General features: G+C 31.1%; 2 protein-coding genes across 3 annotated transcripts in view; one reads left to right on the forward strand and one right to left on the reverse strand.

The window, feature by feature from the left end:
* The window catches only part of LOC106678695 (acyl-CoA synthetase short-chain family member 3, mitochondrial), a 52,542-nt gene extending 35,989 nt beyond the window's left edge, over positions 1 to 16,553 (reverse strand). Inside the window, exon 1 of the mRNA XM_014417398.2 lies at positions 16,454 to 16,553. Within this exon, the coding sequence (XP_014272884.1) occupies positions 16,454 to 16,526 (73 nt within the window). The 5' untranslated portion in view covers positions 16,527 to 16,553. The remainder of the gene's footprint in view (positions 1 to 16,453) is intronic.
* Ms (Myosuppressin) overlaps positions 1 to 26,473 on the forward strand; it is a 377,051-nt gene that overhangs the window by 41,818 nt on the left and 308,760 nt on the right. The window lies entirely within an intron of this gene.

Here is a 26,473-nt window from a genome sequence, read left to right on the forward strand (position 1 = left end):
TGGGATTTGTCAGGATTTATTTTGATTCTCCAGTTTTTACACCATTCTTCAATAGATGTTATGTGTGCCTGTAGTGTTTGTGATGCATTATTTGGGTCGTTATTTACAGAAAGTATACATGTATCATCAGCGTATGTGAAAAATAAACTTAAATGTAAAAAAAAAAAAAAAAAAAAATGTGGTTAGCTGTGGAAACGGAAGCCATTTCGGTAATATAGATAAAGGAGGAAACATATTCGAACAGGTAGGGAGGATTAAATATTTAGTAACTACGGTAACGGTAAAAAAAACGAAATTATAGAGGAAATAAAAGTGAGGTTAAAAGTAGTAAATGTTGGTTATATTTCAATTATGGAAGTGCTTAGCTTGCGCTTTCTGTTCAGACCAAACTATTCTCCTGCATACTATTCTTTACGGGTGCGAAACGTAGCCACTTTCACTAAGGGAGAAACGGTGCCTGGAGATTATTGAAAATAAAGTATTGCGTATAATATTCGGACCAAAAAACGGAAAGTTTACCGAAGAAATTAGAAGGCAATTTCCGAATTGAAGAAACTATACCCGGTAAATATAATTCAGGTCATTAATTGCGGCATTGCTGTGATTAACATGTGCATGGAAGGTTGTAGGGCTACGAAGAAAGCTTAAGTCGGGTGCTTGCGTCAATACTGGTTTGGCAGATAAGTCTTTGGATCTACTTCACTGGATACATGTGTGTTAAGAGCGATTGGTGATTTCGGAATTGTACCTTACGGTTCGCTAATTCTTTATTATTATTATTATTAATATATTAAAAGTTTTTATTTATTCATCGATATTTACTCTTGTAATGAAACATAGCAATACTTTGTCAAGGAACTATCTCTTGGTTGTAGCACTTAATAAAACGTTATAAAATATGATAATTAATCATTTAAAAAAAAACTTGTTTTAATATTATAGTAATAACATTTGTTCTTTTTTATATCTTTATTAAAATTTACAACTATACATTTATACACATACATCCGGTAAATTTGATTTTAGTTTATAATGGAGTGATACAGGCGAATAGAGAAACTACCCATTGGTAGCACTCTAATAACGTTTTTACATTAGCATGTCTTTTAGCCATCTTGTTTTAAGGCGCATCGGAAGGTTGTCAGGAATGGAAAAGGAAGCAAGGTTAGAAACTAGTGGGTTTGGGTGGTTAGGGAGTTTATAATGGGAGTTTAGGGAGTTTATAATGGTATATGGTTCGGAGTAGATCGGTTACACATGCAACATTAAGGTCTTTATGTATGATTTTATTTGTGACAAAGTAAGTAGCCTTGATTTTACGAAGGATTTTGGATTGTAAGGATTGGATATGAGAGTAATTTAGGTTTAGCTCAACTCCGTTTGTCCTGGGTCCTGTTTCATAATAAAGTACAAACTAATACTATTAGTTTTATCAATTTAACTTAATACAATTACACTGACTTGTACAATAGTAATTTGTACTTTAGTACTTTTTAACTCCTGTAATGTCACTAATAGTCTTCCCTATTATGAAAAAATATAAGTATTACTGTAATTAACACAGTTTCTATACTTGTATACTAGTTTGTTTCTATACTTGTATTTTGAACTAATCCTATTAGCTTTCATTATGAAACAGGGCCCAGATTGGCCTTATTACAGTCTTGTAGATCAGTGTTTTTAGTGGATTGGAAGTTTAGATATTATTAAATAGTTTTAATATTGAAAACACTCCATTGCATAATATTTCGAATTGAGGAATGTAAATATTGCGGTTTTTGGGTCTCTTTTGAGATTATATATTCAACTAAAGATAACTTTGTAATAAATGTATGTGCTTTACCAAAATTAACAACAAACTACCAAAAAAATAAATGTTATGGCTTCCCTCATTAGTATTCGAAAGCTGGCTTGATATCAAGAGGGGCATGAGACATCAAAAAACTTCAAAGCCTAATCGGCCAAAACGGAACCAAGAGTAATGGCAAACATAATTTCATACCATAAGAGCTCCCTGGAAGGTAATACGGTTATTCATATCGCTGTTAATTAATTAATTCTTAAAATCTTACATGGACAGCGAGTGTTGCTAATATTATAAACATTTTAATTAATGTAGTTTTGCATACAATACTGAATTTCCCATATTTACTAATTGCAGTAAACTATAAGATGGAATCAAGGAGTGAATCATTAACTTATAGATAACATTTGTGGTGCATTCTATTATACAATATACATTCAATAAGGTGGTTTTGTTAATTTTAGTACGTTTTTAATTATTTGATATAGGATTTTTTCGTAAAGAATATAATTAAAATAGTTCTTTTAATATTAAGAAAATTGTAACGAATTATGTTTTCTTAATTTTCACTCGTCATAAACCCACCTCTCTCTCTTTCTCCATTTTTTTGAGAGCACATGGACTTTTGTGAAAAGTGGAGTTTAGTTCTCATTGGTTTATTTTATTTTCACCATCAGGAATTAATGAACTATAGATGGGTTTTTTAATATTTTTTTTATCTTAAGGTGTAAATACTTCCTTTTTTGGAATGTTTAATTAGTTTGATGTTATTCTTTGGCTTAAAAGAAAAAAAACTTTATAACTGTAAAATAACCAATTGACATTTTAATTTTTATGTATTTATTTTACCACTATGCAGCTTTATATTAATGTCAATTTTACGTGATAAAACATATTGTGTATAAGTTGCCCATTTCTGGTGGGAAGTGTACTCTGTTCACAAAGTTGTTGACTAAACAATTTGAAACATTCTGAAGATACTTCTGATAGTAGTGAGAATAATTCATATTATGTATTTTCCAAATCATACCCTTCTAAAACTTAATATTTACATAAGTTACCTTTCTGATTATGCAGCAGAAAATGTTTCAAGTTCAGTCATAAGAATACAGATTTTATTTGTTAGAAATTCTCTCCTTAAAACGCCCTGGTAGATCTGCGGCTTTATCTAGAGCTTTGTGCTGTCGAGTTCCAAGGTGTGTAAGCGGCGGAGACGGTAGGATCTTGTTCCAACGTTTGGTTTTGTACAGAGATGGCCAGATAGCCCCAGGTGTCTAGAATCATACCCTTGTTTAATAATATGAAATTCAACATATGTGGCGGTGTCCGAAACTAGGAAAGTCCAAATGGATTTCTTAACCCACTGGGGAACGAACTCTATGCGATCCGTTTTAGGGATTCAATTCGATGTCCAAATGATTCAGGTATGCTCTAACTCCATTTTTTTCCCACCTGTCGTCATACCTGTTCACTGATGGTTCCTTAGAGCTCTTAGTCTGTAGCTGAGGGTGTTGAGGCGTAGGTCCTTGCAATCTTGGGACTGCAGTAGGTTCGAATATAGCCTGGGAGGGTTGACTTTTATTTCTGTGGTGGGTCCACAAAATGAAAACGTAGCCCTCCATCATGATAATTGGTGGTACACTGTAGATAACTCCTTCTCCCCTCCCCTCGCCAGTATGTCAGAAATGACCAGGAAGGGGGTGTGTGAAGTGCTCTACCGTTCATTAGAGATCGATAAATGCAATGAATGGATGCAATAAAATACCTTGAGCCACAGAATGGACAACCTTTCTTCAATCTAAGGTGTTAGGAAAGGACCTTTTTTTTTCGTATTAGGTGTATTGTAAGATTTTTAATTATGTTCTTAACATTGTACGTATCTGAGACCGTTGTGGGCGAGTGTGTTAAAGCTCAATTTTAGAAATCTTATTCCATTGGGCCGTAATGGGCGGGTTGCCTTTTGAGGTCCTACGGAATGAAAACTCGGACTTCACCCTGGTCCTAATCTGGTTATATTAATCTATTCTGATAGGTTGGTAACCTGTGTGATAATGTTAGAATTGGTGAGGAATTGGGTAAAGAAAAAAAAACCAAGTTCATATCTCTACTATATTATAAATCTTGACGGTAACTACAATTATAAAATTGACTTTTGGGGTACACCCGTCCTCTATAAAGTGAGTACCCTTAACTATGGGAAAACCTGGCGTTAGAACGGGATAATCATGAACAAACCACCTTCTTGCACAGCCGTTGCTCAAGAAACAGTACTTACAAAATACTCAAGCCCTGACCCTTGTAGTTGTAGCGGTACAGTTTATTATTATTATATTCTAAGTCCAATAAGCTTAAATAAGATTTTATGGTCTCTTAAATATTGATAGTCTTGCTTATCGAGGATTGGTGTCTTTTATTTTGTCGCAGGTACGCACAAGTTCACACTTTTTTGGCAATGTCATTTGGATTTGGTATAGAATTCACTCTATCCGTCTCTAGTTGATATTAGGTGAATTCCTTCCTAAGTGTGAGGTAGAGTAGAATTTCAATATTTGTAGAATGTACCTTCACAACGATAAGAATGCTCTTGAATGTAAGTTAAATGCCTAGGACGTAGAAATAACCTGTTACTTTGCATTGGTTATGTAAAGTAACTGATGGAAATTAACATTTTGTTTACGTTTGCCGTCTACTATTTATTTAATAAACTTTGACCCTCTTTCATTATCCCTGATTCATTATTCCTTACAAATCAATTATTCTTTTGTTTAGGGAAAATTAGCCGTTCCGGTTGGTGATTGCTTATGTATCATAACCCTGGCGCGTGTTGAGATCCATGAGAAGCTTACTTCACTGTATTGTTCAATATTTATGCATTGAAATTTTGCCAAATCGCTAATTATGTTGGCGTTGTGCGTCCGACCATGTCGCTGCATTGTTTGAATAGTGACTCATCTGACAGAAAAATTTTTGGTTTAATTTTTAAATGGACGTGTGCTATAGATATTACCATAGGGAGTGGTTTTTTTCTGTAGTGTTCCCTCTGTAGCCTATCCTAAAGCTAGTATAGATATTTTTTTATGTTTTCAATTTTTTATTTGTACCTATAAATCCAGTTTACAATCAGCAAGCTGTACTATTCAGAAATGGCATTAGTTGGCATCAGGGAGACAGCGCCCAGTGGTACATCCTCCTAAGAAAATTATTTGATTGCGCTAGGAGGTCCCTCATCCTTTCATGTGTTGCCATCTACCGAATAAAAGTATTAAACTGTTCATGTAGAGTGTGTTGTGAAACCGTTTGTAAGTCATATGAATGTGGTCCGTTACAATCGCAAAGTGCAGGTCGGTGTAAATGGTCTCATTTGAAACGTAGAGTGGTGAGTTTGTCGTAAGTCTTAAAAACTGAGATTGATGAAAAGTTTGTATTTTTTGAATCTGTCTTTTTAGCAGATCCATTAACTTGGCAGGAGTAAGTCCCATATGTGCTTTAGTAAGTACTTGCATACGTTAAGTTTTTGTCTGAGGGATAATTTAGAACGTGTTGTATGGAATATAATTGTCTCAGTCGGAAATTTAGCATTTTGCCTTGTTATAAATTTGTGTAAATATAATACATCAAATATTATATTTTTATTATTAATACGATTAATAATAAAATAATTTTTTTATAATATGAACAGTATCAATGTATGTATTGCTTAAAGTTATAGCCAACTTTTCTTATCAGTTCTGTGTTTTCGTTATTAATACATTTTTATTTGTTTTTTTTTTATTAAATGTTCTATATTTCATTCTATTTATTATAATAATTACTGCTTAAATTGGATCACAATTTTCGATCTCCCGCTAACTTCCCGCTTTCAGATTCTCAAATATACAATGTATATATACACATATATGTGAGTGCACATATAGGTATATGTGAAAAAATACAAAAATTGTATTTTGCAATGAAAAATACAATATGCAAAACTTGCGTATGAATGCAAAAGATTATATGTATAATAAAAATACAATAATTATGTGTTTTAATAATGGTAAGTTATAAACAAAACATTAAAAATGAACGTTAATTAAATTGTAAAAAAAAAGAATTTTAGTGATAAAATAATAACAGAGTCCTAACCTGTTAAAGGTAGGTTCTGTTGTTAATGATGTTAGTAGATTAAATAGAGACAATAATATATGTAAAAAAGTTTTAAGTTTGAATTATAAAAACATTTTAAGTGATTAATCAATTAAAAAGCAATATTTGAAACTGTTGTGATATTAATTTAATATTTAGTTTATTAATTGTATCCCAAAATCTCCAATCCCATATCACAGCACTCGAAGATTGGTGTCGTAATTGGAGGATTAAGGATTGGAGGATTAAAAATTCCAACAAATCCCATCAAATCATCTTTACCCTTCGTCGTAAACCTACTGACTGCCCTACAGTTTCATTTAATGATGTTACTCTTACCCCTGTCGTACAGATCCGCTACCTTGGACTACATTTGGACAAGCGATTAACCTGGAATCCTCACCCCAGACTGAAAAGACAGGAAACTGCTCGTCGATTTCGACTATTACAGCACTTACTAGACAAACGGTCTAAACTTCCAACACATTACAAAAGACTGATCTACATGACTGTAATAAGGCCAATCTAGACATATGGAGTTGAGCTTTGGGGCTCCACTAAACCTTCGATTTCCTCTCGTATTCAATCCTTCCATTATAAACTCTCTAGCCACTCAAACCCCCTAGTTTCTAACCTTGCATCCTCTTCCATTCCTGACAATCCTCCGAGGCGTCTGAAAAAAAGATGGCCACGAGACCAGCTAATGTAAAATGTCATTAGAGTGCTACCAATGGGTAGATTCTCTACACGCCTGTAACACTCCAATTTAACTTAGATCAGATTTACTAAATGTATTATAATGTACAGTTGTAAATAGCAATAAATAAATATTAAAAAAAAATTTAATTTGTTTTAATGATATGACATGGGAAGTTTGCCTGCAAGAAACATTTTAAAGAATATATGACATCGATATTTAAGGTATTAATAAATAATGTAAAAATATTATAAAAACAAGCGCCGAAACGTTGGAGAGTTTTTGAAATAAATGTTGAGAGTAAAATTGGATCAAGTATGTTTGTGTTAATAATAACATAAAATACTTGTTGACGAACTGAAAGAGATCTCCGCAGACATGATCTGCTTGGTAAGCGACCAACCTCAACAGATTATATTTTAAGCGAGCGTAGTGTGTGGAAATAGACAGTTTTCATTTCCGAAATCATATTTATTATTGTGACGTTAATTAAGTTTTTAATATCTCTCTTCTTACTTAATTCTTTTAACGAATTATTTCGTGAAACTATGCAGTGTTTAATCCGTTGTAAATTCATGTATGCTGTATTTTATTTATTGGATTAGCATATTTACGAAACAAGAATATATTTGGAATGTGTAGTATGGCCAACTAATCATCATCATAGCAGTACTCATTGATTCAATTATTTATTTTAGATCACTAAATTTAGTGATAAAATGTCACAAATTCTTTGAAGTGAAAGAATATCTCAAATAATAAATGCCCTTAATATCAGTTCCGTGCGTAGTATATATTTTGGAACTCCTGAAACGATGATCTTCCTCTTTATTGAGCTTCAGAAGAGACTTGTCTTGAAATTAATATATCAACCATCTCATATTGATACAGGAGAGCTAATATTAAAGTCTCTGTTCTCACTAAATAGATACTGCAATAAAAGGGGTCCCCTGCTTTCAAAAACCGAGGTCTATTGATCAAGTCCCTTAAGAAGTTCGGATACAATGAAAAGTTATAAGTACGGAGCTCAACTTTGGCATAACACACATGATCCATCAAGATTAGCAATTGTTCGAAAAGTATGAATAGAATACAAACAAAAAAAGGTAACAAACATTCTCACGAGCAACAATGGGTAGCAGAATTATGAATAATTCGTAATATGTAATTATTATCTTTCACCGAACATAATATAATAAAATATTGTTATTTACGTTCTTTAAATATATTTATATAACTTCTTAAATACTTATTCACCAGATGTTGTATTTAGGCTGAGTAACTCTTTCATTGATTTGGAAAAATGGTTCTTCAATTATTTGATCACATCCTTGTTAAGTCTGTCGCAGAGTCTCAGAAAGATTCATTCTACTCTTTTTTTTTCTTTAAATTTATATATTTACAACTGTACATAAATACATCAAGTAAATTTGAGGAAAGCATAATAAAATGGTACAACCAATGCTAGCACTCTAAAAACATGTTTACAATAATAGGTCTCGAGGCCATCTTCTTTTCAGACACCTCGGAAGATTATCCGGAATAAAAGAGGAAGCAAGATTAGAAACTAATGGGTTTGAGTGGCTAGGGAGTTTGTAATGGAAGGATTGATATCTGGTTCGGGCTAGATCGGTTACAAATGGAATATTAAGGTCTTTGTGGATGATTTTATTTGTGAAAAAGTAGTGAGCATTTAGGATTTTACGAAGGATATTGGATACGAGAGGAATTCGAAGGTTTAGTGGAGCCCCAAAGCTCAAAGCCGTATGTCCAGATAGGCCTTATAATTGTCATGTAAATCAGTCTTTTGTAATTAATTGGAAGTTTGGACCGTTTGTCTAGTAAGTACTGTAATAGTCGAAATCGACGTGCAGTTTCCTGTCTTTTCAGTCTTATGTGAGGATTTCAGGTTAGTCGTTTGTCCAGATGTAGTCCAAGGTAGCGGATCTGTTCAACAGGGGAAAGGGCAACATTATTGAAGTATACTGTAGGGCAGTCAGTCGGTTTACGACGTAGGGTAAAGGAAATTTGATGGGATCTGTTGGAATTTATTTTAATCCTCCAATTACGACACCATTCTTCGAGGGCTGTGATATGGGATTGAAGAGTTTGGGATGCAGTTAAAGGGTTATTATTAACAGCGAGCACACATGTGTCATCGGCATACATGGTGAGGATAGTGTTAGGATTGGTTGGGATATCTCCTGTATAGATTGTGTAGAGGATGGGGCCGAGGTTACTACCCTGAGAAACACCAGCGGACTGAAAGAAGAAGGATGAATAGGAACCATTGTGTTTTATTTATTCTACTCTTTTAAACACAATCTGTGAACGTACCGTTGATTTTTCATAAGACTTGAGTGTGACGTTTTTCTTCGTATGTGTGCTAGTTTTTTTTACAACTAGAAATGAATTTATTTTTGTAAATATGAAAAATACTATCCCTAAATTAAATTAGGGCGGGAGTGGCAGGTTTCACGTCATTTTCCATTTTTTAAATATTGCTTTATTAAACTATCTTAAAGTCTCCTATTCCTGTTATAAGCAAATATTTTAAAAGTGATATACGACCGTCTCTTCCTGTAATTTCCGACTAAAAATTGAACTGTGTTGTTAATTATATTCTAAGTGTTTATAACGTTGGAGTATCTTATATTTCTATTTTGTACATCTAATGTTTTGTTTGTTAACAAAATCTCACAAGGGGAGATGATAACACAAAAAAAGGCAATCCTTATCCTTATCCTATAGAGAAAGCGTGTAGTATGAAGCTATATTAGATTGACTTGGGACATAAGAAATTGACAATGGAATGTTTAAGGAAAGACGACCTTGTAATAATGATTTATGAGCAGGATGCGAACATATGGCGTAGGTAAAGATTTGTACCAGTGCCGGACAAAATATTAGTACGTCATGAATACTTATAGTTGAATAATTAATTTTTCTTTTAAGAAAAAAGAACATTCCATTTTCATGAAAACCATCCACTAAACCGTATAAAATTTCTTTAGAACAATTTTACACCGCATTATATAACTGTAAAAGTCAAAGTTCTAATATATTGATTATACATAATTTAGTGATTTTTTTTTCAAAACCTACGCGGACTTTTGTTCTGTTTTCCTGTTTATTAATATGTACACACATCTAGTTACGGTGTGATGCATTCTAGGGTATTGTATAATTATATGTTTTCTTGTACAATCTTCTTATAGTACTATAACAAGAGCCCGAGAGAAGAAAAAAGGCAGTTATTTCACCCCAATTTTTCTTTACTTAATTGAAAACTAGGTATAATTATTAGTTAAAATTGATGAGTTTGCCAAGTATAAGTTGGTGGAATAAAAAATGGCGGCTGTTTCAAAACGTTAAAAATAATTAATTTTTTATTCGGAGCTCTATATCTTTTCAACTACCAACAATAATAGAAAATCTAAGAGAACATCATTTAAAGTAGAGTAAATTTGCTAAAATCTAAGCCCTAGTAGAGCTATTTACTTTCAATTGTTCTCGAGATATAACTTTTTTTTTTAAATATTTATTTATTGCTATTTATATATACAAACAAATTCATTGAACAAAAACATTCTGAAAAATGTATTCGAAAAAAATAGAGACGATCCTATGTTACTTTATAAACATTAAGTGGAAGTATTAACAGAGATCGTTCAAAAAAGCATTTTGAGCATTAAGTAAAAAAGCACCCCTTAAGCATTTTAAGAGGTCTTTATTTAAATTCCCACCCAACAGCTCTGATGAAGCCTACAATGTAGGTCGAAACGTCGACAGGAAATAAAAAAGTAGTTATTAATATTTTTTCTTCCTTCTCATATTTTTTAAAATGTTCAACAACAAATCAATAAAAAAAATAATGCAGCTCATTATTATGTTTCTGATAAATTTTCGTGTATAAGTGGACCGATGATATTTATTAAACAAATTAAATCAATCAAGTAACGAAAGTATTCTGTAAATAATTACAAGGAATATTAATAAAAAATTATGCATATAGTATCCTTTGTTTATTCTGGAATGGGTCCTTTAGATTAATAAAACAGAACAAAAATTGGGCTTTAGTGACTGATGTAGAAAGAAGAAAAATCCCAAAAAAAAATTGAGAAATAGAAATAAAATGATATTAAATCAAAATGAGACTCCTAATGGTAATAATCTGATAATGAACAAAAATTAGCATATAATGTTAACATCCATATTTACAATTCTTAAGTGAATGTAAATAGCATCCATTTATAATAACATAAAGGATAAAATAGTATTTCTGATGAATGTGAAAAACAAATAAAATAAATATTCTATCAATTTATAAATTTTAGTCGCAAAACAGAATATTTATTAAAATCTTTAGGGTCTGGACGGAGAGGAAGTGATGGAATATTTGAAGTGTGATTATTCATTGGATTGAAAAATGGCTTACTTTTATGCTTATTATTGAAACGAATGGTGTATTATTAAGTTAAACAAATATATTGTAAATAATGTAGAATGAAACTGACATTGCCCTTTTAGAAATGGCTCTGCACTTCCTAAGAACTCCTCTCACTGACCGTTCTTTATGCATATACATATGGTTGTGTTTGGAATTTCAAGCAGCCTCAATCTGCGGGGTCCAATGGACTGGGCCCAGTATATGTTACGCCTATCTTTCCCCCGATTGCCTTTTCTTTAGCATATACATTTTTAAGGGCTCGATTCACCGAAACGTTATTTAGATTTTTAGCTATGCTAAATTGTATTGAGTGGGTAGAACTTACTTGATTATGTATATGGATTTTTAACATAAAAATAATTACCAAAAATTTTAAAAGGAAAGTCAAGAACAACCAACCATTACAAATAAAAAATCTTTGTGAGTGTTACACGCCTGCATGTTATTTTCAGTTATGTATTTTAATATATATTTTTTTTTAATAATTTATTATGTAAATGAATGAATACGAATTAATGAAGTAAATTTTGTATATTTGTCATATTTAGAAAATATATAAATTAAGAAAAAGTTTGAACGAAAACGTCTGCTTGAGTAATTTAAATTATAATTCAATTGGTATGCATGTTGTCTCAACACTCTTTATTCTATCATCAACAGCCCAACGTTCCGGACTTGTTATTAATGACCTGGGCAGAATAGCCTGCAAAACGTATTTCAAATATTGGATGTGAGACTTGCCCGAAAGGTTTGGACTGTTGATGATATAATAAAGAGTGTTGAGACTCACCATGCCAGTATGGCTTTGCGCTTAGCCAATGCTGGACGCTTTTGCTCAACCACTGCCTTTAATTATTGTTCCAATTGGCACTTCTGTGATATCCCGTGTCGTAGAGTGAGGGTTGTCTGTGACCAATGCTTGAATTTGGTCATCAACAACAGTTGAAGGACGACCCGAGCGCTTTGCGTCTTCCAAGTCAAAATTTCCGGTTCTAAACCGAGCAAACCACTAACGAACTGTGCTTTCTCCTAAGGCATCATCGCCATACATACTGCAAATTTTGTTAACCGACTGTACAGCGGATTTTCCTTTTTGAACGAGCAAAATACCACTTAAAGATAAGGAATCTCGGTTGAAACTGATGCATAAAAGTACCTTAACTAATCCTTTCTTAGAATATGTAAATATTACAGACCAAGTACACATGATTATATAAACACAGAGAGGATTAAATTGAAATATTGAAAAAGGCTACAAACTTATTTTACAACCCAATTGGTATTTATATGTTAAAATTGTATATATCGTACTACTTCTACGAAAGACGCATATATGTCAATAAGCTCTCTAATTGAATTAATGTAGTTTATAACTAATATTTTGGTAGGAGTAGTAGTCTCCATGATATTTTCCAAAATAAATTCACAAAATATTGGTTTTTGAAAAAGTTTTTTTCGGTAACTATTGAATGTAAAAAGCTCTATTAGAACTGATATTTTAGAAAATGTGCTCTTCTCAAAATAATGTGCTATCTAGTTTTAGTGCTGTGTGTGTGAGTGTATAAATTTAGACAAAGATGGAATCTTGGTTTTTGTTTGCAAAATGTAATAAGTGTCGAAATAGTTTGAAATACACAGCATTGTTGCATATTTGGTTACAATTTGTACTGAGCGGTGATCTCAAAGAGATATTTCACTATATTGTTTTAATCGCTGATTCATTAATCTCTATTTAAACCGTTAATTGAATTTAAATTAAATTAACTCAGACCTAAAAAATAAATATTAATTGAGTTTGTAAAATCGACCACTTTCCATTAACAACATACAAAATAACTGATGGCATGATTTAATGATAACTGTTGTAGTAAACGATATAGTAAGATTTATTTTATAAAACGGATTTCATTGTGCGGTCGTAAAAGCGAGAAACTAATGTACAAATATCCAAAATTAATAAGCTACTGCTCACTGAGCCGAACGATATGAGAAACTTTGCGCGAATCAGTTGGGAATTTAATTGCCTCAGTCTTAGGGATCAAAGAGTTCTCCCAGCGCTCGCCAGCGGATTTGGCCCGCTGGTCTATTAATGTACAAAGATATTTGAACCAATATAATATTAGGAATATATATTATCGTCTATAATCATGTCTAACTATAACCACAAAGACTCAATTTTCTTACGATCTAAAAAAATTAATTGAAAAACTAAAAAAGGTTAAAAAATCAATTTTCTATTTCATGGCCCGTATTATTATTTTTTAAGGAATTCCGATCAGAGAAAGAAATGTTTAATGCCTTGAATTTTTTCTTTGATACTCTTATCCTATTTATATTTGCTTCAAGAATTTTCTGTAAATAAATTTTATAAAACGAAGTCTGTTATAGTTTTTTATTCCTTGTGGACTTTAAATCTGATAAGTGATTTGATTTATGGGTATTTGGTAAGAAATAAATTCACGATTTAAAAAGAAATAAAATAACCACTGTAAAACATTTTTCTTGACTTTTGTAGACATATATTGTTGTGGGTCTTGACAATTAGTGAAGAAAACAACTAACTATATTTAGACGACGTTTCGCATCTCTATTGTTTGCATAGTCATGCCCATTGCCTATTGATAATAATAATATATATGTATGTATATACAGTTTAATTATATATAGTTGTATGTATATATAGTTTAAATTATATATATAAGTTACGGTCTGAGTCAGCTGTTATTTCGATGTCAGGGATCAGCTAATCGAATGTATATAAGAGATATTTATTGGTATATAAGCAAAATGTCAAAAAAGAGAAGAAGGAATTAGATCTAACACGCTTGATCTGCTGTAAAATACTAGCTTTATTGTGTTCGCTACATCTCTTATATACATTCGATCAGGTGATCCCATCAGTCAGCTGACATCGAAATAACAGCTGACTCAGACCGTAACTTTATATATATATATTAACAAATGAGCATTTGGTAAGATATAAATTCACGACTTAAAAAGGAAAAAAAAATAACCACTGTAAAACATTTTTCTTGACTGTTGTAGATATATATTGTTCTAGGTCTTGACAATTAGTGAAGAAAACAACTAACTATATCTAGACGACGTTTTGCTTCTTTATTGTTTGTATAGTCATGTCCATTGCCCATTAATAATATATATATTTAATACCAAATGAGTATTTGGTAATAAATAAATTCACGACTTAAAAAAAATAATAACCACTATATATTGTCTATATTGCTTTATTTAACTCAAGTTGATATAATATTTATCAATTTGATGTAAATATTGATAACTAACTCTGGCACAAACCTAGAGTTAGTTGTATTACAGCAATGTAGAACAATATGGAATAGACAATTGGCACGACTACGCAAACAATTAAGTTGCGAACTTTGCTTAAATATAGTTGTATTATATTATTATACTTATATGCCACTTGAGACTGGTTATTATTGTTTAAATTGAATGAATTTGATGTAATTAAAGTCTCAAAACAATCTATATTGTTTTATAATTCCAACGTTTCGGCCAATTTAGCCATCCTCAAGTACAATTGAATACAAATTTAGAACCACATCCATTTTAAAAAACTTTATGCAGGCTATTCTTCGCAGATCAATTATTTCAGTAAAATCTTTAATCACAGTCAATTTATACTATATCAGTTGTGATAAAGTATTATAATGTAAATTGATTGTGATTAAAAATTTTAATGTTAATTTGAAGAATTGACAGAGTAGAGTAATTTTAGACTGAAATAATTGACCTGGGAATAATAGCCTGGATAAAGTTTTTTAAAATGGATGCGGTTCTAAATTAGTATTTAAAATTGTCCTTGAGGATGGCTAAATTGGCCGAAACGTTGGAATTTAAAGAAATACAGATTGTTTTGATACTTAAATTAGATAAAATTTATTATATACTAAATATAGTTGTATTATATATAATATAGTATATATTATAAATAACATTTAATTTTGTTTAAAGCTAAGTTAAGGATGAGTGACACATTTATAGCCTAATATAATATATGTAAGATAAGTCCGCCTGGATTTCTCCGAAACTACTGGATTTTTTCTTTTTTTAAATATATTTGGCAAAAAAGGTAACCCCGCGATGATCCTCGCACTCGTAATTACTGCCCGCGATTTAGTTTTAAGATGGCTGCCTACACGAGGTTTTATACACTCATATTTTTGTCATTGATGAAAATAGGGGAAAAACAAATTTATTTTGGAATGGCTTTTCCAAAATAGTTTGTTTATTTTTTTTATTGTCGGGGTGTTATTTGAAAAGTAATTGAATTCCCTAAAAAAATAATAGTAATATTATAATTAGTCAAATAAGACCATTACTAGTAATTGAACTTTTACTCACACTTTTCAAAAGTTTTAGGCAGTCCCCAAAAAAACCTTTTAATGTTTCACTAGTTTTTGGAATAACTCAAAAGCATAGATCTTAGCTGCTAATTTTCCTCATTATAAATAATTTAATTTTTTTTTAAAATCGTAACTGGACCAATAATAGCGAAGATATAACAAAAAATCATTATATAGGATTTTGCACTCCTACCATTAGGAAGTCATTGATTTGCCACACTAGTTTATAATGAGCTATCTTATAGTTCATTTGTTGCTGATATAAATAATAATAAATTATAATAATGAACCGCTTTGGAATAGTTTACAGTGTTTTTGTTAAAATTATTGCTAGTTTACAGAAAACAATTATATTATAAAGTTAATTGATGTACCAAACTGTATAAATCGCTTAATGTGGCCTCTAATCTGCTTAAGGTATCGCAATATCAAGCTTTTTCTTAGATAATTGTGGTTAGTTATAATACAAGGTCATTGAAACATTACGTGTGAAAAATCGGAAAAAAATTTACAAAAGGAAAAATCGGGCGAAAGTACCCATACATAGTAGATACATACCTAAGGTATCTTGTTATACATACCGATAACACGAAATTTCATAACTTTGAAATCATTCTTTAAATTTTAACATAATTAAAAAATGAATTATGTATCCCCAGAAAATTTTAATACTAGTCTACAAAATAAGGATTATGGTTTGATCATCTGTATCTATATGTACCGTAACTACATAGCTCTTCCAGGCTGGAATAGTCCAAAAGTTACATCATAATTGGTCCAGTGGTTAGGGTTATCTTTCGTTCCAAAAATCGGAAAGTTGCCACAAACTAAACAATATATATTTTTTTTGTAAACAGTGAAACTTGAAATTTCTAACTAATCCAAGACCCACCACAATTAAAAATCGAAAAAAAAGTTCATCCTCTATTACAGATAGTCGAGTGAATTAAGTCCATAAAAACTTATTATTTTTGATAAGTTATAACTTGTACCTTCTATCTCTTGCTTTTGAGGACTTTTGATCAAAGCTGTGAAGGGTTGCTTTCCATCCTTGCTGGGCCACATGTTCACTTCCTCAAGACTCACCACTGACTGCTACAACACTTGTATGCCACGATTGTTAGAGTTACGCTCTCATGATTTGCATAAGGAGGGGAAATAAATATTTTTATTTAATACGATTGTTAATGTGTATGTTTTGATACGTGTAAGCAAGGATATTAAATGATCCATAAATATTTATCGGTTGAAAAAAAAATAAATAAATAAATATAGACTCAGTTTACGAATTTAAAAAAAAAAATTTTCTGAGGCTCAGATTATGATAATGGGCATTTACATATGATAAACATATATTCAATCCAACCTAATCAAAAGGCTCAATTCATTAAGAACATTGTTAATGCCACAGAGCAGAGGTTGCTTTCATAAATAAATAGCATAAGGATATAATAATTAAAACCATCACCTATTGGTGAAACATATTTTATTTATAGTATATAAAATCTGAATTATAAAACAAGAAATTAATATCGAAGTTCTCATTAGTGCGGCATAATTTAACAAGACTTTTGCGACAATGTGCTATATTGAATCGCGAAGTAGTAAAATAAAGTATTTAACACAGACGGAGAAATAATAGCGCAATTAGTAAAACTAAAAATTATTAAAACGGACGTTAAACCCTGCAGTACTTCCAGCCGCGAATGCTGGATGTTGCTCACTCCTGTCTTATTTTTAAAAAAACAAACCCGAACTGGCAGTATTACAACAATTTGACAATTAGTCATATTTTCCAAGAATACCCATATTTCACATCGCACCTCAATAACTTAGGATTAAACCCAGATATTCAAAAAACCCTCAGAGATGATTTTATTTACAGGTTTACTGACACAATTATAACATCAGGCAGCTAAAAAAAAAATAAATAAAAAATTAAATAAGGTATAAATGGCTTTAATACCAATGATGTTTTACGTCACTAAACAAAAACAAATAAACGGACGAATTGATAGTTAAAGAACTTTGTTCACAGCACTTTCATGTTTGTATCAATTAAGTTATATTCTGTTTCATTACTTTAAATGAGAAATTTTTGAATTATTGCTGAATACACAATAACCGAAATTGGTGAAACTTTAAATGTATTGTCTGATTGACTTAGTTATGATTTGGTTTCTAAAGTTATCAAACTCTTTCTTTTTTAAGCGATTGGAAAATTTGTATATTTTAAAAATTTAAAATCTCTATAACTAAGGTGATTTAATTATTAATTATTAGAAAATATAATTTCCGCTATTGGGTTTCTTTTTGGACTAACTGGTTTCTGTGGTGGTTCTTTATGTGAAATAATCAAGTACAAATCCATTATTTCCGTTGTCAATGCTTCTGTCTTATCTTATTTTCCCTCATTTTGATTATGACTTTCTTGTTTAGGGAGGACTCACGGACGAACTCGAAGGAAAATTAAAGCGTCTTATGAATTACTTTATAAGATTTATTTTTGGGGTCCCCAAATGTCTGGCTATTATATTAAATTACAGTGGCTTTATCCTCGATTCCGATGGCAATATCTCCTGGGTTCTTTCCTATTCCAATTCCTAAGAAGTGGTAAATCTTCCTATATCACCCCTTACCTTGCTTTCCTCTATCCATTCCTTGGACACCAGAACCCAACCAATCAATATTTATACTCCATTACATAGAACTGCTTTCTTTGACAGATCCTATGCTGTGCTTTCCTCCTCCTTTTGGAATTCCGTACTTAACTTCTTGTCGGCAATACCTCTCTCCCAACTTCCTTCAAACATCATTTCTTCTTTAAATTAACATCTTTAAATCTCAATCTTTCAATAAAACCTAACATTTATGTATAACCAATCTGACTATTGGAAATAGAACTACTTTATATACCCAGGGTATATGGTAGATGATAAACAATTATTTATGTTCTCTATTTTTTTTTTTAGGTGATTTCTAGTCCTTGGATAAAGATTATTTTTCGTTTCACTGCTTGAGCACTGCACCTCCTGAGCAGTGAAAAGCAGAGAGGGAGTTGGTCGGAGTGAGCACTGGCTAATAGTTTCTTATTTTTTAGTTCTGTGGTTTCTCCTTTGGTAATAGCTTAATTAATTTTACTGTCCGGTTTGAAGATACTATCACCGTCTTTCGATACGATTTGTTAATACTGTATATAGTCGTTGAACTTAAGTTCTTTTGTGACGTGATATTATTAATGCTCACACCATGGCAGTGGCAATTATACGATGCTAAATTGGGTCGTATGTAAAACTGGTTGGGGAACCAGCCTTCATTGTGGCAGAGCTAAGTAAATGGGTTCTGAACATTGTAGAAAATTTAATAAAATAGGATTTGCGCTACGTTATTGTGTATCATAAATTACCGATTTTTTTAATTAAAACTTGTTTGTTGTTAATTTTATCCGAAACAAGCATACCATAACTTTTCGACATTTCCAGAACAACGTTCTATGCGCTCCACAATACTTTCTTTCAAACTTATTCTGTCTAGATTATGCTATATTTTATTACATGTATTATTAAAGTCCTCGTCAGTTTCACTTTTCCTTTGTTTCCTTAGTTATGATTTTAATTAAATGTTTGCTTCGTAACTATCACAATTTAATCCAGTCAACAGAGTTTCTTAAAGATGAACCTCATAAATACATATAGATTTATAGATTATTTATATATGCTGATAGATTGTGATATCAGCTGACGGAGAGCCTTATAAGATGATTGAGTTCCATTTGGTTTCTTGTTCGATGGACTGAAGGTTTGTACCAACTCGCTCTTCAAAGAGGCCGTCTCTCTACCAAGACCTAAGAAGTGGCAGAGCACTGTCCTTGGTCAATGTCCTTGCTAAGTGAGTCATCTGAACCCCCATCTTACCCCAGTGGAGCGGTCCCTCCCCTTTCTCTGCATCCCCGGCCAGCGGATCCTGAGCCAATATTAGGGGTATTCATGATGTTGTGTTAAATGTGAAATGTTTTACCGTGTTAAATGTTAAATGCATAAAAGCTCCAAGCGGATTTTCTAAGCAACTTGTTTTATAACCTTTCCTTCCAAAACTTCTTGTTACTGTTTACATCTAAGTTTTGATTAAAATAATTTATTACAGCATGCCTTAATTGAAGGAAAAGTAGAAGTTGTGAAAGTTTGACTACTGTGTCTTGTTCATCTTCTAACGTGTGAGGAATAGAAACAAGATGAGCTAATTGAAACTTTCATTACATTATTATTATTGTCATACATTGCTTTATTAGTTTTAAAAACAATAACAACAAAGTATTGTCAAAACAATACTAACACAAACTAAATAGAAACTACGAGCAAGCAATACTACATTGCTTGTTCCTATAACAAACAAAATGGTGATGAGCTCAGCTGGTCTGTTGTGTGACGTCATTCTCCATTTAACAGAGCTAGTAACAGCTTCTCAACCATGTTATATACTATATCGTTTTAACACGATAAAAGAAAGAAATGTTTCTCAATTTAACATGAGTTTTTCCCATTTAACAAGCTTTAACATGTTAAACTAAAAATCATGAATACTCTTTATACCCATTCCCTTATAATGCCTTGTAGTAAAGGAAGGGCACTTATATATATATATATATATAGTATTAGTTTTTAATAAGTAGTAGAAGATAAGAAAAAAACAATTGAGGTAGTATTCAAATCGCTATCAAGAATCACACCCCCTTCATCATCATCAAGAATCGTATCAACAAAGTATTAAAAGTTTTGGGTCAGTATTCATATTCGGCGTTATTTCCTTTCAGTTAAATTATTCTAATATAAACCATCTGTGCCTCAAGGTCAAACAAAAATCCTATGACTTTATTTTACAAATGACTGTCAATATGTAAAATATGTGAACTTGAACAGAGAGTGGCACATCAAAACATTTTGGTATATCCTATATTTTCAATATCTCCTTACTACAAAGTAACAAACGGCATTTTAAATGAGAAACGTATGTACTGTGATTCTTTCAATAAATATGCGATTGGTAGTTGGTAGTAGTAGCATTGGTACTTGGAGCTCCCGTATTCACTACGGGTACATCAATGATGATGTACCTGTGTCAAAAATTTGGTAGAAAATAAATATAACATAATGATATGCATGTTTCATTCACCCATTATCTATCTCGGAAAATATATATTGCTGATTTAAGAAACCCTTTTAATAATTATTTGCTCAGATTGTACATGAATAGTTTTAATTCCGAAAGGTATAAAAAAAAAAAACTCTTTTGTTCTATCAAATATGAAAAAAAATATGTTAGCCATCTTGGGAATCAACTGGGGAAAGTTCTGCAAACTCTTTAAGAAGGGTTTTTATTCATGCCCTAATCAATCATTCCGGCACTTAATTCCTACTGATCTTAACCTTTCTTCGAGATAACCAACGAAGAAAAGGGTTTTGCGGTTGACCACCTCGAAGGCTTGAATTTTTTTTTATTCAAACCATTTAACACTCACGCTCAAATAGTGCGCTCAAATCGAAGATAGACATAAAAAACCAATATTTTTCTAAAAACTCTAATAAACCTTTAGGAGTTTTATTTAATTTATTCTTTTGAATCCTAATTTTGTAGTATTTTGACAAATATTCTTTGAAAAAGTGGATGATTCTAATTAACAAATTTCTCCAATAGACAAAGGAGTGCTATAGATATTTATTTTTATAGTAAAAATAAGGACATTATATTACAAATATAATAAAGATATTAATTAAAAATTTTCTTCCCCTCTATCGAAGGTAGAGGAGCTTTGTATTCTCGCAAGGTTTTTTTTTTTTTTAATAATTTATTTGCTGTTATTTACAACTGTATAAAAATATATACATGTAAATTTGCTGTCAGTGATGTCATGTCATGTCATTATACAAACATGTGAAGAATGTATTCGTTGATAAAACTACAATAATACTTCTAGAGGAGAAGATCTCGAGGCCATCTTGTTTTCAGACGCCTAGTAGGGTTATAAGGTAATGAAGGAGAAGCCAGGTTAGAAACAAGTGGATTTGGGTGGTTGAGAAGTTTATCACGTACCAATAATTATTAAAACCGATTGTAACTTGTAATTGCCACTTAAATCCACCATTTTAATATATTAATGTTTTTTATCCAGAGTTCTTTAGGTTAATTTTATTTTATAGTATTCTATATCCAATTAGTATCTTTTAATTTTCATTTATTTCCTTCTATTGTTTCAATATATTTGTATCTATCAAAGAGGTTTTCTTATATGTTTTCTGTTTTATCAAGCAGCTTATCATTTCTCTGTAGTTTTCTATCTTTTATATTTTCTTCAATTTTTATCCTCTATATTATTTATTTTTATATTAAATATTGTTTTACTTTGTTTGTTTTTATTAGTTTACTTCTTTGTTTTTATCAACCATATTATAGTGCATGTTCACATTTTTTTTTTATTTGTCTCTTTCACCAATTATTTCATATATATTGTCATCTATTTGCAGGAATATTTAAAATGTATTCTATTTCTATTTTTTACCCTTTATCAAAACAGTATTTAAAACCTAAAATTAACTATCTGTCGAACCCAGTTTAATTAGGGCATACTGTAAGGGCCTCCATTGGACAACCAGGCTTTGGCCCCAACAATTTTCTTATCTTTTATTTTTTAATGTTATTGGCGTAGAACCAATAATTCTTGAGTGTATTAGAAAAAGTTCAATTTTGTTTGTTTCCTGAAGTTATCATTCAAGATACGAAGTAGCGAAATCCAAATCCTTCCTCAGAACCTCAAGAACCATTTAGAAACCTACCATATTTTTTCTAAAAAACCCTTATTAGACTCATTTTTAGTTATTGTGTTTAACAATAAGAAAAAAGTAGAGAGATTTAAAATAAAAATATGAGCTCCTAAGCAAGCTTCATCTCAAAGGTCCTATTTTCCCAAAATTTTAGTTTATAAAACTTATTCAAGGTGAATTAATCCTTTTTATTAAATCGTCAGGAAAATGTTGGTGTTGTGAGAAAAAACTTATCAATTCACCGTTATTATTTCCCACCACCAACTCAGTCTGCACACCCAAAACCTTCAAAACATTAAAAAAAAATCGCAAAACATTTGGAACTTGTAAGCTTGGACGACTTCTTGAAAAACCCTAGCCTTCAAATCCTTCTAGCTAATTATCAATGCAAAGTAATTACTTATTTACTGGAAATGTTAAAGAAGTAATGTAGGATGTGTTGAAAGTACGAGTTAAGATGAAAATGTCAGTGTCCAGAGCGTTGCTGTCATGGACATATCATTTTTGTTTTTTCTAGTTTCACTGCTAGGACTTAATTTTTTCTGCTTTGATTTTTCGTCATTTTTTTCACGCATTTCCTAAATGTCCGAAACATTGATCCGATACACCCCACTCGTATGATGAGTGTAGGTGACTGTTGGGACGTGAATGTCCGAATCCCTGCATAGAGGTTCTGCATTTTCCTTCTTGTTTTTAGTCTTAAATTTGTTTTTGTACATTATTGAAGAAAAATAATACAATCTGCCACCAATGAAGGATATTTAGTATTATAATTCAAATATTCATCCATACAATATTTACAATAATAGAAAAATAAATAAAAATAAAAAAGATTAAAAGGAAGAAAAAAAAATGTGAATGATAACAATATTACTCACTAAATTAAAAGAAACAAATAAATTTAAATTAATAATAAAAAAAAAACAACAAATATATAAATAAAGTCTTAAAATTAGTGTTCAAACCACTTTTTCTTATTATTTTATTCTTGTACAAAGTGTGATGCTGTTAAATATTTCTTAAACAACTTTTGGAAAAGTTTTGGAAAAATATTTTAAAAATTCCCATTTTTCCAAACATATAATATTGAACTGAAGGGAAGTTGTAGAATGAATAAAATAAGAAATAGTTTCGGTTTCTTCTCAGCTTTATCTGAAATAACTTATGCTACTATATATGTATATAAGTTATTTCAGATAGAATTGATATACACATATACTAGGGGAGGCAGTGTCCCCACCCGTCTACCGCCGGACCCCATGTTACAAATTATATAACTATTCATTTAATTGCACTACGCGAATTGTAGAACTTTAATTTATATGTATTCTGTAGTTCAGACTGATTTATTTTTTTCAATATAGTGTAAACGGAAAAGTCTTTATCCAAGAATTTAAATTTTGACTTCAATTAAGTGCCTCTTATTCCAGCCTATATGTAAAATAAAATCTTACACGGTGATCACTAGGTTATCACTAAAAACTTTTTTTATATAATAGAGAGATATACTTAATAATAATAATGAAGGCCTAACGAACCCGAAAGTTCGATGCCGATACCACCATTCGCTCTCGACATACATCCTTCCAGTGATACCCCTCCAAACCCAATACTACTTAATCAGTTTTATAGCCATCCTCCCATCTACGTTTCGGTCTATCCCTCGGACGTTTACCCGTCGGTTCAGTTATTAACATTTTAGAAATCCGCTCATTGCTAGGCCCTATAACCTTACCCGCCCATCTTATACTCTGAAATGCTATTACTTGAATTATATTTACCGGGTGTAGGTCCCTTAATTTAGTGTTGTGTAGTCTTCTAAATCCTTTCGTTAATTCATTCTTTTTCAGTCCGAATATTTTACGTGTTATTTTATTTTGGAAAACCTTAAGGCGCTGTTCATCTCTTAGTGTAAGAGGCTATGTCTTGCATCCATAAAGAACCGTGGGAAGGATAATAGTTTTGTAAATTCTAATTTTTAAGTTTTTGGATAGAAGGCGCTAGCTAAGTAGTTTCGAAATTGAAAAATAACAAGCATTTCCCGCCTTCAACCTTGCTTTTATTTCCTCATTAATTTCGTTTTTTTCTAGTTACCGTAGAACCTAAATATTTAAACCTACCTGTTCAAACGTATTTCCTTCTATATCTGTATCATCGAAAATGCTCGCGTTTCTACTGCTAGCCATGTATTTTGTTTTATCCGTATTCATTTCAAGACTAGTTTCTTACTGGAGTTTATTACCGTGGTTGTATTTAGTTTTATAGTTTCTTTGTCATCACCCAATAATACCAAATCATCAGCATACCCAAGCGCCGGTATTTTACCACCCAAAGTTAAATCTTTTTTGGTATTCATCACACTAATGGCGTATTCTATTGCTAGTTAAAATAGGATAGGTGATAAAGAATCGCCTTGTTTTAAACCTGACCGGACCTCGAATTTCTCAGAATAATGATCGTACCTTATTAAACGTTTCAGTTATGCACATCCGTACGAGATTTTCTAACTTCTTTGATATTTCCTGTTCAATCAGAATATTATACAGCGGTCAATAGAATCTTTTGTAGAAATCTGCATATTTTTCCTGAAAACTATCTTTTTTTTCCATACCTACTTCCAGCTAACCAGACCAATACGGCCCAGAATTATGGCTATTTAGTATCACTCTTATTTTTTTCTTCATTAATAAAATATATATAAGTTCCATGGGAACTTAAATTAAATGAAAGTAATTAAGATGGTGTATGAAGGCTGTGGATGAGTGTGTTGGCACTAACTTAGCATTCGGCTTGAGCGTATCGACTTATATTTTGTGGTGGAACCTCGGAATAAATTTCGAGATTTCCACTCTGGCTGGAATAGGTTGGTATATTATCCCCCCCCAAAAAAAAATAAAAAAATAGGAGAGTAAATATTATATACTTTTCAATATAAAATATTATATAATTTTACCTTTCTGAAAACTCGAATTCGTAATATGAAACTATTACCTAATACCTAATACCTATACCTAAAAGATTTAGTCCTAGAATAAGAATTTTTCTATTTTTATAATTTCGGGTTTATTCTATGTCTGTGTGTACATTTTTTTAAATTGTAGTTCGTTTACAGGTCACAATTTTTAGATTTATAAGTTTAACCTTAACTACGGAACTGTAATCGATAAAACCAACCCTTGTTCCAGTCATGGACATAAATTTTGAAACTATTAAATTCATGACGGAACAGAAAAAATGAAACCACCAATCGCTATGAGGTCCTGCTGATAATCTTCATGGCTATTAAATTATTTTCTTTAACATTTGACCCCACTCTTACAATCACCGGAACAGAATCTGCAAGTCTAATTTCTACATACATGTGTCTTAAATGCGACACCGGGGCACTAAAGTTGTTTTAGTCAATTTATATTTTCTGAACACTACTATATATATTTTATTGGTATACCAGCATTTTTTATTATTCTCCTGTTATTCGATTATAGCCATTTTTATTGATTTATTTGTAAAATATTCTTCGCTGTTAAATGAGTCCATATGAATACGCTGACTAGGCATATGCTGTGAAGGGTAGTATTTTCGAAGTAAATCTAAAAAGTTTAAATTTTATTTGTTTATGCGCTTTATCCAACATCTGAGAGGTCTATGTCTTAACGTGTTTATGTGTACTGAACAATTTTAAATATGAAATGTGAACAATTTTTTTAATTAAGTGATTAAAATGTTTGCAGTTTATTAAAGCATGCTTTAAAGTACATTGTATATTTTAAATTATAAAAAATAAAATATTATAAGTAAATTTATATTTTTTAATTAATGTATAGCACAATTAAAAGGCATATTCTGCCTAGATCTGTTATAAAAGCTTTATTTGCAAACAAATAATCAAAATATGGGCTGATATATGACATTTTAATATGATAATGGAAGCATTAACAACGAATAATATCTTTAAAAAAATATGTTAATGTGAATTAAAGATTCATTTATTTTTGCAATGCAGTTGTTAAATTTTTTTTTATCATATGCTGCTTATGAGGTTAGTTGCAATTTAAAATTTTAATGAGGAGAAAAAAGGAAAAAGAAATAATACATTAAAAGTCATTAGAATAAATAAATGATAAAACATCTGAAGGGGGAAAAAATAATGCAACATTGTTTCTTTTAATTACTAAAAAAAAATTATTTCAGATTTCT

Source organism: Halyomorpha halys, unplaced genomic scaffold (assembly GCF_000696795.3).
Source record: "Halyomorpha halys isolate HHAL.00 unplaced genomic scaffold, Hhal_1.1 Scaffold155.1, whole genome shotgun sequence".
NCBI lineage: Eukaryota > Metazoa > Arthropoda > Insecta > Hemiptera > Pentatomidae > Halyomorpha > Halyomorpha halys.